The sequence below is a fragment of the Rhizophagus irregularis genome, chromosome 26, assembly GCF_026210795.1.
Source record: "Rhizophagus irregularis chromosome 26, complete sequence".
NCBI classification, from domain to species: Eukaryota; Fungi; Glomeromycota; class Glomeromycetes; order Glomerales; family Glomeraceae; genus Rhizophagus; species Rhizophagus irregularis.
The window spans coordinates 1,575,339-1,592,564 of NC_089454.1; the positions used below are offsets into that span (position 1 = coordinate 1,575,339).

Consider the following 17,226-nt stretch of genomic DNA (forward strand, 5'->3'; position numbering starts at 1 on the left):
TTCCCTACAATTACACTAAAACAACAAGTATCACATGATTGTATCTGACATTAAAAAAAAAAATTTTTTTCAAAAAAAAAAAATTTACTATTTGATTTGGTATTTTAGATTACTGGTAATTAAATTTACTATTACATGAAACGATATAAATTTCTTTATTTTATTCTATGGATACAATTATTTATTTATTGATTTTTTGTATTTTTATAGGAATATAGCAAAAATGGCTGCCAAGAAATCAAAAAAAGCCACCGAATCAATTAATACACGTCTTGCTTTAGTAATGAAGAGTGGTAAATATACATTGGGATACAAATCAACTCTTAAGACTCTTCGCCTAGGAAAAGGTTCGTACATTAATAAAATAAAATATGAATGTAATATAAGGGTCAGGAGTCAGCATTTTGTTTGAGTTAGCTGGCAAAGATAGACCTTCCAAGAATTAATGATTTTACATATAATTATTTAGCTAAACTTGTTATTATTTCTGGTAATTGCCCACCATTGAGAAAACATGAATTGGAATATTATGCTATGCTTTCAAAAACTCCTGTGCACCATTATTCTGGCAGTAAGTGTATTTTGAATTGATTACCGCATAAGCATAATTGAAGTTAATAAATAAAATTTGATTTACTAGATAATATTGATCTCGGTACAGCTTGTGGTAAATACTTTCGTGTAGGAGTGTTGAGTATCACCGATCCTGGTGATTCCGATATTCTTTCTAGTTCTTCTCAATAATAGTTATATTGTTGTACATTTTTACTTACAGAAAATAATAAAATTATTTAAATTTTAATTCGTGACTATAACGCAATGTGATTAAATTTTAGATTTAGTGATTATTGGATTATTTTTTTAAGAAGCCATAATCACATCAGTATAAATTTAGCCCATAAAAGTAACTTGTACTCAAAGATTGCAGTGTAAATCAAAGTTATCAAAATGGAAGTACGCGTTTTAGGAAATTTCGTTTCTTTTGGTGAAAGATATCATAAAGAAAATTTTCAAAAAAACCCACAAATTAAAGAGAATTCTAAGAATTTTCTCCCAAATTCTTACAATTTAACTGAAAAATTAACTAACTATTACAAGCTTTATGAGGGTTTTAATAGGACATTACATGAAACGAGTAATCTGGACGATTTTGAAGAAGAGCTTTACGTTTCTAATAAGACAGTTATTTGGAGTAGAGGAAATATTTTATATAAAACTTTCACATATGAAGAGCCAATTTTGCAAGCTTTGTTCGTTTGGTTTAAAGTAGCAAAAAGTTATTATGCTTATGAGCTTGAACGGAATTCCGAAACTTCTCGTAAGAAACCCGTACAAACGGAAAGACAACGAGCTCTCTTTGTGCTCCTCGAAAATTATGCAAAGGTGTATTTCTTAGATGGTCAACATTTCTTGATAAGGGTTCCTTCTTACGTGCGTCGTGCTTGGGCAATGAATGTTGGAGTTATTCTTCAATGCGACTCAGAGTCTTTAAATACATCAAATTATACCTCTGATCCCCTTCCGGTTCTCTACAGTATATTGGATCCTTTGGAGGATATCAAACGTATTTCAATTGCGGATAAAATTTTTTATGAGGGTGAGAAAATCGATATATTGGGAATGACACAACCTTTCTTGGATAATGATGAAGCCGTGATATTTGTAAATGATTGTGATGTTCAAGACAATCTTATTATAGTCACATTGAATCGTAAAACTCTTCGGCATTCTGTGTATAGATATGTTATCAAGAAAGAAAGTAGTTTAAAAACGTTAGAAAGGATCTGTTCATCACCTGTTAAATCACGTAGCCAAAGAAATTCAAACGTCCGTTCTGATAATTCACTGCAAAATAAAGAACGACGGATTTCTGTTGGACTTGACGATTCGTTTCAAGGATCCGAGGGGAGAAGTTCTCTTCAACATATGGATAGATCTTTATACGTAGCTGGTTTTAGCTCAGACGACATTTATAATGACTTAAGTTCAAAATTAGACGTAAAAAGCGATATTTTTATGGAACTTCTTTGGACAGAATCTACAGCGAAAATGTAATTAATAATTTCTTAATATTTCGATCTTGTTTGAATTATTTATACTAACATTCTAATAATGATTAATTTATATTTTCATGGTCAAGTGATAAATTTGAAGAGAGCAAAGTATTTATAGCTCATGACTATGCCGGAAATGATGTTTTATGCTTATTTATTAAATCAAATCAAAACTTCATTGCATTGGATATTTTTACACATCATTCAAATGAGTCAAAAATTTCGCTTAAATTTGAACTTAAGGCAATAGCAGCCTCACCGATCTCTGCAACTAGGCCTAATTACAATGATATTTTGTTTGTAAAAGAGGGAGTTAAACATCCTATTTTTGAACTATGGATTGGCTATGGCAAAATTATTCCATTGAATTTGGATTATAATTTCAAGGATTATTCTGGCAAAGCTGTGGAAGAGACATTATATGAAAAAGAATCTTTCCCTTTATCAACTTTTCATCATCAATTACTTGAAAAATACATTGTACCGGATAAAACCATATTAAATTTGAAAAAATTAAATTCGAATATTTTCGATTTAAAAGATAATGTTCGTCATCGTGTTAATTTGGTTATTTCTAACAATATATTACTTAGAATAGACCTTAACTTTATTCCGAAGTCTAAAATTGTTCAAAAATGTCTGGATGCTTTGAGTTTCGCGTTACCGACAGAATTATACTATAACTTAAAAGCACAATATCTTTGTTATCAGTATGCCAAGGAAGATAATGTAAGATCAGAATCCAGAGGAAATGAGTGGGAAAAATTCGCTGTTGCTCTTTTGTCATTCTTACCTTTCTCCATATCATTGCATTCTAATAATAATATGAAGACAAAAGAAACCGAAGGATGGGAGTTTTTACTTTCATCTTCACAACACGCAAAATTTAATTTCAATTCTTATTTGCACTGCATACGCCCGACATCAAATCAATTACAAGCAATCGATGATTCTATAATAAAGATGTGTGAAAAGTCTCGGGAACCGTTTTTTACTAAAACAACAGTTAATCAAAAATTGTCGAGTTTTTTACCTATTATTCTTGTCACTCTTCATCTTGTTTATCAGGATCTAAAATTAGATACTTTAACACAAAAATATGTTGACGAAATTTTACCATTATTGATTCAATTATCAAAATTTCTTGGATGGGAGACTTATGTTGAATATTATAAAAGAAACTATGGATTAGATAAAAAGTTAACTGTCAATGAAGGTTTGTAACCTAATGCATTCTATGTGTATATTTTTTATTTTGAATTAATTTTTTCTCTCTAAAATTCAGATACTCTATTGAATTCAACATTAAGTTCTGATCATCCTTTCTTTACACCTCCTGATATAACTCAATGGATTTTGAAATGTATTCGAAATAATGTTGAACAAATCCAACCTTTTCCAGATCTTGCGGATATAGATCGAATCTTCTCAATGTCGGAGAAAGGGGAAATCTTAGTCCAAAATCCCAACTGCTGTGCAAGAACACGGCAGATATGCTCAATCTATATCAAATTAATTTATGAAGGAGAAAAGGCAATGATTTTTGAAATGGTAAAATTTGGATTTACAAGTAAAGATATTGAATCTTTACCTTTTGGTATTGCACTTCCTTTGCGAGAAGCTATAAGAAAATGTAAAGAAAATCCTCCAGAAGATTGGCCTGAGGCAGCTTACATACTTATAGGTATACCATTTAATGATAAAAGTATCTTCTTGATTGTGCAAACTTTATTAATGTAAATTATATTTACAATAGGTCGAGAAGATTTGGCAAAATTGAAATTTGGTACACCGATTGGTTATATTCATTCTCGAGGAAATAAAATGGTAATAGTTACTTTTATTTCTAATATTTATTTTTTTGTGAATACTTATTTTTATTCATAACTGTAGGAACCAAAGCCAAAATCTATTTTACAAGTAATAGAAACTACAATTCCCGCCCCACAGCAAGAAAATCGAGAAGAAATATACGCAAGCGAAATTTCAAATCACGAAATTACAGATTTGAGATTTGGCAATGATAAAAGATTGAACGAAGTTCAGCGACTTTTACAATCCAGTAACGTTGTACATATTGTATTGCATTCTACCGATATGAGGTATAGTTCGAACTTTCATTTTTGATAATTTTTATATTTATTTGAACCATTTTTAAAATGTTTATGAATTAATTAGTCAGATCGAAGAAAATTCTCCATTAGTTTTAGACCGTGTTCAGAACCATTGTTTAAATAATTTTGCACTTCCAGTTGGAAGAGGAATCTTAACTTATAGTACCACAACTCCTATAGTTACTGAACCTTTTCCAATTCCCGAAGCAAGTTTAACTATTAAGGTATTACCGTTCAATTCTACAATACAAGTTGATAGAACACTTCGTATACCGGATAATATTGAATGGCCAGAATTTCATGAAGGTGTTGCATCTGGTTTACGAATTCCTTCTAATTGTAATATAGAAGGATCTTGGATTTCGCTTAATAAACCAAATATGACTGATAATAGCAATAGCCACGCGGGATTTCTTTTAGGATTAGGACTCAATGGACATCTGAAAGCTATGAGTAAATGGCAAGCTGTAGATTATTTGATGAAAACTCCAAAGCACGACATGACAACTATTGCTTTGGTTCTTGGTTTGCCAGCTTCGTATATTGGTACTATGGATACGGAAATAACTAGATTTGTAGCAGTTCATGTTACGGCCTTATTACCGCCAAAATCAAACAGTTTAAATGTATCGCCCTTAGTTCAGTCTGCAGCATTACTTGGTATTGGCTTGCTCTATATGAACACATGTAATAGATATATGGCTCAGATTATGCTTGGAGAAATTGGAACGAAGGCTCTAAAAGCGTCCGATAACTCAGAAACGGATTTCTCAGAAGGATATTCACTTGCCGCAGGATTTTCTCTTGGATTCATAACTTTGGGTCAAGGCGATGAAGCACGTGAATTAGCTGATTTGGATCTTTTCAAAGAATTAAGGTTATATATATCTGGAGGTAAAAATTCAGTAAAAAAATCGTCTAGTGCGATTCCATCCGGAAGTGGGGGTCGTTTGAATGGAAATGCTGATGGAGTCAACGTTAATGTTACTTCTCCAGGAGCGACAATAGCACTTGGATTATTGTATTTGAAATCGAACAAGGAAAATGTTGCAAAAGCAATTCCTATTCCAGAGACTGAGTTTTTCTTAGATTACGTTAGATCTGATTTTCTTTTGGTTAGAATTCTTGCCCGAAATTTGATCATGTGGAGTAATATTAAATCTGATCAAGTTTGGGTCGAAAGCCATATACCTGAATATATGAAGAGAAAATTGGAGCAAAGAAATTTTGGTCATCAAAACGATGATGTTGATCCAAATTTAGAGTCTATTAAAAGGTCCTACTATTACATTATAGCAGGAGCTTGTTTTAGTATGGCTTTAAAGTATGCTGGATCGGCAGACAAAACAGCATTGCAGTGTTTACTTTATTATCTTGATTTTTTTATGAATCTGGGTGTTTCAAGAGGTATTTACAATATTTATTTGATAATTTTTTTAAAAAATTTTATTAATACTCAATTTATTAGCTCCAACATTTGATGAAAACATCACGAGGTTTGCGATTAAAACTTGTTTGAATGTCTTAGCTATATGTACTTCGATTGTTGCGGCTGGTACTGGTAATCTTCAAGTATTACGAAAAATACGTAAACTTCGCCAACTAGACATTAATCCTGGCAATACCGCTACCTATTTTCGTTCGTACGGGAATTATATGGTGATAAGTATGGCTTTAGGGTTTTTATTTCTTGGAGGAGGAAATTATACACTGTCAACATCCAATAAAGCTATTGCAGGATTGATTTGCGCTTTATTTTCGAGGTTTCCAGTTGAATGTTTTGATAACAGAGCTCATTTGCAAGCTTTTAGACATCTGTGGATATTAGCTGCGGAACCAAGATGTTTAATATTAAGAGACTTGGAGACTCGAGACGCTTGTCACGTGCCGGTTAAAATTACGTTTAAAGATTTCTATAATTCATCTGTTATAAAAGGGGCTGATGACACGAAAGAAACCGTAGTGAAAACTAAAGTTTTAGATTTGGTGGCACCTTGTTTGCTACCTGAATCAAAATTTATCCAGAAAATTGAAATTAATAGTCCAAGATATTGGCCAATAAAATTGGAGTTTGTTAAGAATTCGGATATGATTTCTGAGTTTTGGAAAGATCCTACAATATATGTCAAAAGAAAAACGGGACATTTGACCTATTCTGAGGTAAATTTTCTGCAAGTTAAATTTATTGATTTAATATTTTTTTTTAAAAAAACTTTTATTTTTCTTATTTAAAATTTAGGATCCTCAAGGGTTATGGGATATATCCGCACATATATTTCCTAAAGGCAAATCTATCATAAGCCCTAAAGTCAAGAAATCTAATGATCTAGATTTTATCAAAATCTTTTCTTCAGATCCTCAAGTTCAAGCATTTACGAGGTACCTTTGTGAAGCTTCTTCTGCGAATATTTATGATAAAGGACGAGAGTTGTCAACATTTTGCACCGAAATATTATCAGAGTGTTTAAATGGAAACAAACCTGAAGCTATTCAAATTTACCTTGCTCTCTATCAAGTTCAGCAAAGTTTAGAACAAATAAGCGAAACAAACCTATGGAATCTTAAGTTAATCCTTGGGTATTATCATGCAAGGAAAACAAGAAATAATATAGACGATGGAAAAGACGAAAGATCATATGAAGAAAACGTGCTTATAAAAAAAGAGTATATTGAAGTATTAAAATCAAGGTTGGATCAATATTTCGAAATACCTAAAGTAAATATTGAACAAACTAACGATAATATACAATATTTCGCATCTCTCTTACACGCATATCTAACAAATTCTGCACTTCCTGAAAGCGAAAAACTTGGAGGTGAAGGAAACAATAAAAGATTGTTACATTATTTATCTTCATGGCTTATTTATCACGAAATACCAAGTCGATATACTATAGAAAATACTATAAGATACTCTAAGGATTTGAAAGCAAATACAAGTAGATTAACTAATGATGTGATATTACAAGTTCTTTCCGCGCTCTGGCCACATATTTCTATTAATAGTTTAAGAGTTATTCAAAATTGTTTTACTTAAAATTATAGAAAGATTAATAAATTTGATATTAATTGCAATTTTTTTTCTTTTAATAATACGCAAGTAGTGCAAGTAGTGTAAGATATTTGTATTATGATAAAAGTAACGAAATTATTTATTATTCATATTACATTTTAAAGAAACAATAAAGAAACAAAGTTTGGTCGAATTAAATGAATTTGATGATTTAAAATATATTTTGCGTAAACTAAAGAACAAGAGTAAAATTAACATTTAGAAGAATAGCGTGTCGAAATTTAATCCCATCATATATATAACAGAGGCCTATCTTTACCTTTAGTCAAGAGATCATTTACTTAGAGCTTGTGTATTTAGTAACAGCCTTAGTACCTTCAGAAACAGCGTGTTTAGCCAGTTCGCCAGGTAGGATTAAACGTACGGCCGTTTGAATTTCTCTGGAGGAAATGGTCGACCTTTTGTTGTAGGCCGCAAGTTTCGAAGCTTCGCCCGAGATACGTTCAAAGATGTCGTTTACAAAAGAGTTGAGAATGGACATAGCCTTGTTGGAGATACCAGTGTCCGGATGTACTTGCTTGAGGACTTTGTAAATGTAACTCGAGTAGGTTTCTTTTCTGACCTTGCGTTTCTTTTTGGTTTTGTCACCGGAAGCGACTGGTTTCTTGCTGTCTTTCTTTTCAGCAGGAGCTTTTGCTGGGGCTTTTCCGCCAGTAGCAGGTTTCTTTTCGGCTTTTGGACCCATTTCTTTTATATATATATGATAATAAGTAATAGAAAATAATTAGGATTATTTTTTTTTATGAAATATGAGAAAAGAGGAAAAAGAGGAAAAAGCGTCTTGATTAAATAACAAGTCAATAATTGCAAAAGAGTAAAGTTTAGGGAAAATAGAGGGTTTTTATATCTAAAATTCCTCCTGATTAATAACGCGAAAAAGCCGCGTCTTTAATATTTTTAGTATTTTGATCTTTGTTTGTACCTGAATCAAAACAATAATCAACGCGCGGTGCTTTATTGAAATTTACTAAATCTACTAAATTTACTATTTATATTATTACTAAGTCAGACTCAGTCACGCGAGCGGAAAAATCAACGCGATCGGAAGAAGCTTGACGCGTATTTCATTAATTATTACTTGTTTAGGGTGGCTTTAACGTGGCTTTTATAGACCTCTTTTTCCTCTTTTTGATTGATCTGCTCATAATAAACAACACGTATTCTTTAATTAGTAATTGTTTACATCATAGTTTTAAAAAATACACCAAAAAGCGTGGCGCACAAATTGTCTATAAATTAACCTCATTTTTTGAGCACCCCACACCCCTAATTTTTGAATAACTCTCTGTAACCAACCCATATTAAAAGGGAACGTCTGTCCGATTTTTTTCTTTCTAACATTTGTAAAGTAAAAGAGATTTACTCTAATCCAAAGTCACAAATAAAAATAAACTTTTTTGTACTTCTTTTTACTATATCCATATTATTGTAAACATGTCTTCAGGAGGCAAATCTGGTGGAAAATCTGCTGCTGCTGCCGCTTCTAAAGCGAGCTCATCTCGTTCAGCTAAAGCAGGACTTCAATTCCCTGTTGGTCGTATTCACCGTCTGCTCCGTAAAGGAAACTATGCTCAAAGAGTCGGTGCTGGTGCTCCTGTTTATCTTGCCGCTGTTCTTGAATACTTGGCTGCGGAAATTCTCGAACTTGCTGGAAACGCTGCCCGTGATAATAAAAAATCAAGAATCATTCCTCGTCATCTCCAGTTAGCTATTCGCAATGATGAAGAGTTGAATAAGTTGCTCGGCCATGTAACGATTGCTCAAGGCGGAGTTCTACCGAACATTCATCAAAACCTCTTGCCTAAGAAGTCAAAGAAGGGAGCCGCTGCGGCGGAAGTTTAGGAAGCAATGATTTAAAGCAAGTAACGAAAAGGAAATGTCATGTTGGAACATGAAGGAACACTTTGTTAATAATTCATGATTTTATTTCGCTAATAATTTTTTTTCCTTTATTTTTTACTTTTAAAGCTCTTTTAGTATTATCTTTTTTTTTCTACAACTAATATTCCTAATATACATTATTTGTGGCATTAAGGATATTGGAAAAATGTATAAATATATTATTTTTCCTATCCGCACTTTAAATTTTTTTTATACGCATATATTTTGGTTCGAAAGAAGAGGTAAAAAAAATAACGAAAAAAGGAATAATAAAACTTCAAACTCCTTTCTTCTCAAAACGTTATTGAAAGAAATTAACGCAGTATTTTACTTTCTTTAATAAAAAGAATTTCAATGCTGCGCCATTACAACAAAAAGTGAATTTGATTCTTAGGTTATTAAGCTTATCCAATTTCAACCGTGATTTCAAATTTTATAGTATTTAAGGGAAAAAGATTTTTTAAGCTTAAAATGATTCCAAATATACAATAAGATAAAGGAGCTTTAGCGTGGAGGCTAATAATTACATATTTAAGTGGAAAAATAGACGATGTATAATCGTTTTGTTTACAGTAATAAGCTTAGATCTCATTGATTAATAAATAAATTAATTATATTTAAAAAACTTATGTTATTGAGAAATCTTTATTTATTGGTTGCGAAGTAAGATTATAATTACAAAGTCGGTAATCTGCTAGCTGTCAGTGTTTATTTTTCATCAAAAAATTACTGTGCGGATGCCGCACAATTTAGAAAATTTTTCTGTGCGGCATATCAGTCACTGGACATTTCCAGCGCAGCAGCAATCACTAATTAAAAATTTTGTACTACATAAATTAGCCTATCTTCATTTGGTTCGAACAGGACAACGACTTTAACAAAATATAACTTTTTTTGAAATACATTATACAGTAAGTAATACGTATGAACTTTCAAATGGCACTAAATTCATTAAAATACCTCACTCCCTTAAATATTTCAATATATAAGGCTTTTCTATGACTTTTTGACCTTTAAACTGAGATCCTTCTGCCAATATAAGTTCTTTCGCAAAGTTTTTTATACGAAATGTCAACCGTTAATATAGGTGCATTATTGTAAAATTTGGTCAGAAGTTTATATGTATATTGTTGAAAGATGGCTGATAATATAAAATTCTTTATTAATAACGGTAAATATTACAATGTTTCTATATTAATACAATATATTGATACTAATAATTTATTTTTAGACTTAATTATTTCGTTCTCGTTTCTCTCTTGTCAACCTATCATTACGGGTTCGTGTTTGTACCCATTTTATTACGCGTTGTCTATCCCACATATTTTCAGTTTGATTATTTGCTATATTCCAATTATTCAATTGTTGAATAGCATTATTAATATTTTCTTCGCTTGTATCATTCACTAATGGTTCTAAAAATGATAATTCTTGTGTATGGGTTGTTCTTTTGGTACGTTTGGTTGGGCGGGGATTTTGAATTGGGTCTGGAAGAGAATGAATAGCTTGTATATTAGGAAGATTCTGAATTTCTGCATTAGGATTAGATTGCGAGAGAACACTAGAATTTAGATGTATATTTTGTAAATTGTTGTTCAAGTAATTAATATTTTGGTCAAAAGAATTATTGGGATTAGAAGGCATACTAAAAGAATGTTGTGATTCATTAAAAACAGAAGTATTTGAATTTGAAGATTGAGTTGTAAATATATTAGATGGCAATACATGCTGAACTCCACCTCTACCACGACCCCTAGTATTATTATTAGATTTTTTCATATTTGCTATTTTATGATGTCCAATATTTTTTGCTCTTCTGCCCTTTGCAACTCGTTTTTCGCGTTTTAAAATGTCTTGTTGTAATATAGCATTAAGACGCTCTTCTCCTATTGAATAACAATTAATAATCTGGTCCATCCTTCAGATGTATATTCTGCGGTCATATTAGATAATCCCGAAATATCTTTAAAAAGAGAATTATTCATTGGATTATCAAATGCTATAACAAGTTGATTTATTACATCCCAAGTAATTTCTTTACGAGATTTTACTGCCCGATCACCTTGATGTGCAACATTATCATCTAAAAATTCAAATAAAAACAGATTAATTCGATCCCTTTCACTTTGAACAGCTTTAATCTGATTTTTAAGTTGGTCGATATTAATAGGATTTCCAGATATATTTTGTTTTATGTATTTAACCCCCAGTGTTTCTAAAGCCTCGTCAAATGCAAAAAAATGTTTTTCTCGACTAATATTAATTGAACAAGCATGTTTTAATAATTCTTTTAATTCAGGATGTTTTGCTAAATGTGCTAGATAAAAGGCAACTGATGAGGCATAATTAAGTTTACCGGCTACAGGAAAGAGTGGTGCAAATGCAGAAAGTGATTCATGCTGCATTTCAAAATTTCCCATCCGAATTCCAATTCGATGCGCTTTCCACAATCCAGCCCATTTAAAATAAAAATACCAAGTCTTTACCAAATTATTGTCTTCATTCATTATTTGTTCAATTGTTTTATTATATTTTTTTAAATGAATATGAAGTGCGACACCTACTACAAACCAAATACTCGACAAGTAGATCGATAATCAACTATTGCTTCTAATTTATCTAGAAATTTAGTTCCCAAAGCTGCCGCTAAATTAAATATACCAAAACCTGAAAAAATTGTAATAAGTACGCTACACATGTCCTTACTTGTATGCCATTGACCCAGGATTATTCGGTGAGACGAATAGTTGTGGAGTCCGGTGAGGATGTTGAGTGGAGTACGGTGACATTTGGCGGTGTGTAACATAAAGGGTGTGAAGCGTACTCAGGTGATGAATAGCAGCTCGGCCCACTCTGAATCACGTGTTTGGCCCGTCGTGTTATTTATCACTTGAGTAAACTGTCACATAGGGGACCGTACTCCACTCATCATCCCCACCGGACTCCACAACTTTCCGTATCACTCGGATTATTCTAGTATATTCATGATTTTCAAGATAAAGTATTGTTCTTCGAAATATTGCTTCATCAGAAACAATATCCATATATTTATTATTATCTATATTAAAATCTTGTAAAAACATATCACATGCTTCAAATATTCCTTCATTTGAACTTGGTTTATTTCCAGCTTCTAAAATAACTACATTGGCTGGTGGTAACTGACATCCTAATTCGACATTATTAATAATTTGTTGATGTATATCGGGAAAATCAAAATCTTGAAAGTATTTGAAAGTATTTTCTAAGTTTGAAAATTGTAAAAAATCTACAAAAACCTGATGAAAATTAGAAATGAATTGTTGAGCTTTAATATTCTCACCCCAAAGTTTTAAAGTTGAAATATCAGATATAGGAAGAATGTTACCCAAAAGAGTTGAAAGTGAAGTAGGCATTTTACCATACGTAACGTTGCATGTGTTGTATTTCTTGTTTGGTCAAAAATATTTGAATCAGCGAATGTTTTCTCTTTTAAATCTATATTATCAATCACTCCAATATTCCAAATATCATCACCTTTTCACGCGGATTTGCTGCTTTCATTCTAATATTTTCTAATCTACGTTCATGTCTTTGAGTATGTGCAACTGCATTAAGTGTTGTAAGTAACTGATGAAGTTGGGTGGTAAATTTTGGTTTTCTTATGAGTGAAGCAAGCATAGTTGGAAGCCAAAGATGAAGACCAGGAAAAGCAACACGAAAAATTATAGACATAAGAAAAATTCGAGTTTTAATAGTACTATTTGGATCAAAAGAAGTTGTAGGTTTGTTATTAACTAGTTTTTTCCTATTGATTTCTTTAAAATTTGACATTTGCAACGTATTAATTAATCCCGAAAAAAAATTGGTAAGTAAAGAAGGAAATATATCATGATGTTCAATTAAAGAATTTGGATTTTCAAATAAATTTGTTATTATTAATGTTTTTTCTACTTTTTAAAATTTTTCTTGCCATTCCTTGGCCAAATTCTAAACTTTCTTGTTTACTAAACTCTATATTTACAATTAAAAAAATCTAATTTATTTAATTTAAAAGCAGCCTTAATAATAAAGGGACTAGGAATGATATTAAGAAGGTTAAATTCTTTAGAAATAGACGTACTAGATACATGAGTAATTTTTTGTGAAGGTAAAAGTTGTAAAAGATTAAGCGCTTCACGAGATAATTGCTCTTGAAAATCAGAGGATTCATGTTCGGCTACATAAAGTAGCCAATTAGCTATTAAACGAAGAGAATCTATGGCATCATTTTTGTGAGAAGAATCTTTTTGACAATTAAGACTAGCTTTTCCTTTTATTCCAGATCTTTGATGAAAATGTCCACCATGTTTTTCATAACAAGAAGTACATACATAATTATTAGCAGATAAACTAGAATATAAAATTGGTTGAATTTCTGTTAAAGAAGTACAATGATACTGACCACCACAATGGACAACTTACCTAGCGTCACCTAGAAAAAATGGTAGCCGGATAGGTTTGCTGGCTACACGTGATTCGGAAACTGATTTCCGGTTACATTAATTGATTATAAATCAATTTTTACCTTTTTACCTTTTCATCAATATCTTTCTGTAATAATACTTACTTCGGAAGGTGATGGCTATTCATGGGTTTATCGGAATAAAAATCAAAAAAAAGACTCTCTTCATATATTATATTATTGCAATTGTCGAATTGAATTTGGAAAACGGCAAGTAAAGCATCCTATATTAGATAAACAAAGAGACACATCTACCTATTTATAACGGTACCATTGTGAAGGAACAATAAATATAGAAATCTTATCAAAACTGGACTTAATCAAAGTTTAAAAATATTCTCATAAAATGTTACATCCACGACCAAGGCATGTTAATACTATGTATAAATTTTATATACAGATGCATTTTTAATCTTTACTAATGTCAAAATAATTTTTTTAGGCTAAAGAATTGTTAAAAGAATCATATAACAAACCAAAACGACATCTATGGTTAAAAAATGTTTGCAAAATTTCAGATTGTTGGAAAAGGTGAATAATTAAAAAACGTGGCAAAATCGTTAATAAAACGACAATTTTATGGCAAAAATACCCTTGTCTACGCCTCCTTTACTTCGCCTTTCATTGGTAATATTGGTAATAATATGAAACAATGTAATCATGAAATAATTTGAAATACGTGTTACTATAGAAAAAGTTTCTTATTATAAACACTTGAGGAAGAGGAGAGAAATTTCTGATCAAACAAAATAACAAACAACAAATTAAATAGATATTAAAGCACTAGAAAACTGTTGAACAATGCCAAAAACATGGAAAAACTTTAACAAAATTACAATGTATTGGGAATAAATAAAAGAAATAATATCATAGCAATAAATAAAATAAATATTTACTATATTAATTTATTCAGTTATTTATCGAAGTTTTTTTTACTACATTATAATAAAAATTAACAAGCTAACCCAGAAATCAGTTTCCGAATCACGTGTAACCCGGAAAACCTATCCGGCTACCATTTTTTCTAGGCGACGCTAGGGTGGTTCACAAGGGACTTGTAAGTCACGACCAACTAATGTCCAAGAATGTTGATCACATTGCTTACCACGGGTATAAAAAGTCTTATTAATATTACAAAAAAGACATTTCCTATTGCTAATAAAACCCAAAGAAGAATTCTTAGTTCCTTTTGCATTTTTCGCATGTAATTTAGTTTGATCATACATTTGATGTGAATAACAAACTCCTAATGAAGCAAAATCATTTACCTTACGAACTACTTCACTATCAATTTCCCAAGTTCCAAAAATATTTTTGTATACAACGTAAATTTTGTGAACTTCCACAGGAACGAATTTCACCATTAAAATTGTCTATTAAAACACAGTTAGTAAATTTAGTTGACTTTGTTGGCTCAGAAATTTCAATTAATTGTATTTCATTAGTAATATCAGTTGCCATAGAAATTACAGATTCATCATCAAAATTACTATCTAATTCTAATATATAATCATCTATATTATCAGTAATAGTTGAAAAATAACGGGCTGATTGAAAAGCATTAATATCTAATTGAAAAAAATTAGAATTATTTGTATATTCTTCGCTATTTAAATAAATATTACTATCTTCAAATGTATCCTCCTCAGTTTGGTCCATACTTTTAAAGTCAAAATCGTATTCTTCTTCCATAAAACTAACGTCGTCATAATTATGAAAGTCAGGTTTGTTTATGTTACTTGCAAAGTTCTCCATTAGAGTTTGTAAGTTTAACTTTATTTAACAAAAAATAGCCAACTTCAAGGAGAGATTCTTCTAACTTGTTATTAATAAATAACCCTTGGAAAATTATATCGGCGTGTCAGTTAGAACTCAGAGAGTAAGAAAAAAAAAAATTTTTACGCATATTTATTGGATAAAAATTAAGTTTACATGTGACGAAAAAACCAGAATTTTGAATATTTACTAATAAATCATAGTAAAAAAAGTGATCGACAAGCTGCAGATTTAATTAGTAAATCCATTTGACACCCCTGTTTCCGGAAATGTCCAGTGACTGATATAGATTTTCTGTGCGCAGCATGCTCGCTGTGACACATTTGCGCTCAATCATAAAATGTTTCTGTGCGGCTCTTTATCCTTGCAGTATTCGAATATTTTCCAGCTTTTAAACCTAATTAAATTCTTTTTTTGGCAAAACGCGTAAATTATTATTTCAAAACCGTTCAATTTACTTAACAATATTCACTTTATCATTGCGGCATCAAAAATAAGAGTTGTTTCGAAAGAATTATTTATTTGATATATCATTTTAGCAAATAATTTGATAAAATCAACTAATTTTGCCCCCAAAATACAATGAATAAAATTTAATTGAAAGAGACTTTCCTAAAAAATTTGGTTTAAATGAGTTTACAAATAGAAATGTAAAAAAAAATTTTACAAATAAAAAAAAGTTTAATAATTACAATTTCCCGTCCCGGTAGTAATCATATTTCCATTAATTTGAGCGACGTGTTTTCATTGCCCAATAATCGTAGGCTTTGTTCCAATCAAACCTACGAAAATCGTCAGGTCCATTAAGTAATATCATTAAATGTTTGTTTAATGTTTCAATATTCATTCTATTTCTTAATCGGGTTTTAGTAAGTTTGTGTTGAGAGAATATTCTTTCAACTTGTGCATCTGACAAGGGAATAATTAACGAAATTTTAACTAGTTTGGCAATATTTGGGAACTCGTTCACAAAATCTGGATACGTATTAAAAATATATTCCCATCCTCCTGCTGCATTTTGACTTCTAATTTGTTTAATGTAATATTTTGCTACCTCCCATTCCTGTTTTACATCATCACTATCAACTATTTTTTCCATTACATTTCCTTCTTCGTCCACTTTATCTATTCCATAATAATCAGAAAGTTTTTTGATATCTTCATCACCATAATTACCTAATTCACTTTCTTTTATAGGTAATAATTTGGGATCAAATATACGAAAAGAATAATACAAATTAGATTGGGGGAATCTTGATTTTATGCTATCAACAATTGCTTCGGAAAAACTCTTTATAAATGGAGGCAATTTTTCTGGCGAAATATTAAAGTCTTGCATATATTTTCGTAAATGGGTGCCATATGAAGGAGTAGATCCATCAAATCCGATAAACTGAGCCGTTATCGCATCATACACCATATCCAGATGAATTTTTATGTCAGCAAAGCTAACATATTCTCTTTGAAACACATTAATTAATTTCGTCAATATAAACATTAAATCTGCAAGATATTTAGTAGAAATGATAAAATCACAGTTCAGTTCATCAAGTAAATTGCTTGCCAGATGATTTTTTTTGTCAAATTCAGCATCATAACGTAATGCATCGATCACTGAATCTAATATTTGGTGTAAATTTTTTACGCTGTTCGACATTGATAGCCATCTCGTATTAACTATATTAAGAATAGCTAATTGTGGATCTTCTAGTGTTTCTTGTATCATCTTTAAATTTTGCATACGTCGATAAGAACCTGAAAAATAATTATATAATTTCTTTATACAGGTTTCATAATGATTAAAATATGGAACATGTTTCGCGGCATCTTTTCCGGCAAGATGTA

At 30.9% G+C, this 17,226-nt stretch overlaps 10 protein-coding genes across 11 annotated transcripts; 3 read left to right on the forward strand and 7 right to left on the reverse strand.

Annotated features, from left to right (window-relative positions):
- Positions 1-40: 40 nt before the first annotated feature.
- Positions 41-827, forward strand: OCT59_017522 (60S ribosomal protein eL30). Its single transcript, XM_025317146.2, has 4 exons — positions 41-115; positions 211-347; positions 470-571; positions 641-827. The coding sequence occupies exons 2-4, from the start codon at positions 224-226 to the stop codon at positions 742-744; spliced, it is 330 nt and encodes a 109-aa protein (XP_025178926.1). The 5' UTR covers positions 41-115; positions 211-223; the 3' UTR covers positions 745-827.
- A 121-nt stretch (positions 828-948) lies between these two features.
- Positions 949-7,205, forward strand: OCT59_017523 (uncharacterized protein; the record flags this gene model as incomplete). The annotated part of the gene is made up of 8 exons (XM_025325898.1): positions 949-2,051; positions 2,141-3,270; positions 3,340-3,738; positions 3,811-3,881; positions 3,948-4,156; positions 4,233-5,575; positions 5,637-6,328; positions 6,408-7,205. The coding sequence occupies 8 exons, from the start codon at positions 949-951 to the stop codon at positions 7,203-7,205; spliced, it is 5,745 nt and encodes a 1,914-aa protein (XP_025178927.1).
- On the reverse strand, positions 7,014-8,285 carry OCT59_017524. 2 transcript variants are annotated; one of them, XM_025310774.2, is made up of 3 exons: positions 8,164-8,285; positions 7,501-7,928; positions 7,225-7,413 (listed from the first exon to the last, which is right to left on the reverse strand). In XM_025310774.2, exon 2 carries the CDS (start codon positions 7,924-7,926, stop codon positions 7,519-7,521), a length of 408 nt encoding a protein of 135 aa, XP_025178928.1. In that variant the 5' UTR covers positions 7,927-7,928; positions 8,164-8,285; the 3' UTR covers positions 7,225-7,413; positions 7,501-7,518. The 2 variants fall into 2 exon arrangements, with proteins under 2 accessions (XP_066004115.1, XP_025178928.1); XM_066137543.1 differs by having other exon boundaries at positions 7,014-7,413; positions 7,501-8,285.
- A 224-nt stretch (positions 8,286-8,509) lies between these two features.
- On the forward strand, positions 8,510-9,741 carry OCT59_017525 (histone H2A). Its single transcript, XM_025317147.2, has 2 exons — positions 8,510-9,099; positions 9,210-9,741. Exon 1 carries the CDS (start codon positions 8,676-8,678, stop codon positions 9,081-9,083), a length of 408 nt encoding a protein of 135 aa, XP_025178929.1. The 5' UTR covers positions 8,510-8,675; the 3' UTR covers positions 9,084-9,099; positions 9,210-9,741.
- A 614-nt stretch (positions 9,742-10,355) lies between these two features.
- On the reverse strand, positions 10,356-10,901 carry OCT59_017526 (uncharacterized protein; the record flags this gene model as incomplete). Its single annotated transcript, XM_066137544.1, has 1 exon — positions 10,356-10,901. The coding sequence occupies one exon, from the start codon at positions 10,899-10,901 to the stop codon at positions 10,356-10,358; it is 546 nt and encodes a 181-aa protein (XP_066004116.1).
- A 107-nt stretch (positions 10,902-11,008) lies between these two features.
- Positions 11,009-11,668, reverse strand: OCT59_017527 (uncharacterized protein; the record flags this gene model as incomplete). Its single annotated transcript, XM_025317149.2, has 1 exon — positions 11,009-11,668. Exon 1 carries the CDS (start codon positions 11,627-11,629, stop codon positions 11,009-11,011), a length of 621 nt encoding a protein of 206 aa, XP_025178931.1. The 5' UTR covers positions 11,630-11,668.
- Positions 11,669-12,001: 333 nt separating this feature from the next.
- On the reverse strand, positions 12,002-12,517 carry OCT59_017528 (uncharacterized protein; the record flags this gene model as incomplete). The annotated part of the gene is made up of 1 exon (XM_025333142.2): positions 12,002-12,517. One exon carries the CDS (start codon positions 12,515-12,517, stop codon positions 12,002-12,004), a length of 516 nt encoding a protein of 171 aa, XP_025178932.1.
- Positions 12,518-12,611: 94 nt separating this feature from the next.
- Positions 12,612-12,935, reverse strand: OCT59_017529 (uncharacterized protein; the record flags this gene model as incomplete). The annotated part of the gene is made up of 1 exon (XM_066137545.1): positions 12,612-12,935. One exon carries the CDS (start codon positions 12,933-12,935, stop codon positions 12,612-12,614), a length of 324 nt encoding a protein of 107 aa, XP_066004117.1.
- A 173-nt stretch (positions 12,936-13,108) lies between these two features.
- Positions 13,109-13,733, reverse strand: OCT59_017530 (uncharacterized protein; the record flags this gene model as incomplete). Its single annotated transcript, XM_066137547.1, has 2 exons — positions 13,109-13,493; positions 13,711-13,733. 2 exons carry the CDS (start codon positions 13,731-13,733, stop codon positions 13,109-13,111), a joined length of 408 nt encoding a protein of 135 aa, XP_066004118.1.
- A 746-nt stretch (positions 13,734-14,479) lies between these two features.
- OCT59_017531 (uncharacterized protein) lies at positions 14,480-15,479 on the reverse strand. The gene is made up of 2 exons (XM_066137548.1): positions 14,874-15,479; positions 14,480-14,760 (listed from the first exon to the last, which is right to left on the reverse strand). The coding sequence occupies exon 1, from the start codon at positions 15,358-15,360 to the stop codon at positions 14,893-14,895; it is 468 nt and encodes a 155-aa protein (XP_066004119.1). The 5' UTR covers positions 15,361-15,479; the 3' UTR covers positions 14,480-14,760; positions 14,874-14,892.
- Between the last annotated feature and the right edge of the window lie 1,747 nt (positions 15,480-17,226).

Bases quoted from the DNA above. Each gene is read 5' to 3' on its own strand.
- OCT59_017522 (XM_025317146.2), top strand. From the start codon at position 224: ATGGCTGCCAAGAAATCAAAAAAAGCCACCGAATCAATTAATACACGT. The intron at 348-469 runs GTTCGTACATTA...ATAATTATTTAG, and splicing joins GACTCTTCGCCTAGGAAAAG to CTAAACTTGTTATTATTTCT. The intron at 572-640 runs GTAAGTGTATTT...TTGATTTACTAG, and splicing joins TGTGCACCATTATTCTGGCA to ATAATATTGATCTCGGTACA.
- OCT59_017531 (XM_066137548.1), bottom strand. From the start codon at position 15,360: ATGGAGAACTTTGCAAGTAACATAAACAAACCTGACTTTCATAATTAT.
- OCT59_017525 (XM_025317147.2), top strand. From the start codon at position 8,676: ATGTCTTCAGGAGGCAAATCTGGTGGAAAATCTGCTGCTGCTGCCGCT.
- OCT59_017524 (XM_066137543.1), bottom strand. From the start codon at position 7,926: ATGGGTCCAAAAGCCGAAAAGAAACCTGCTACTGGCGGAAAAGCCCCA.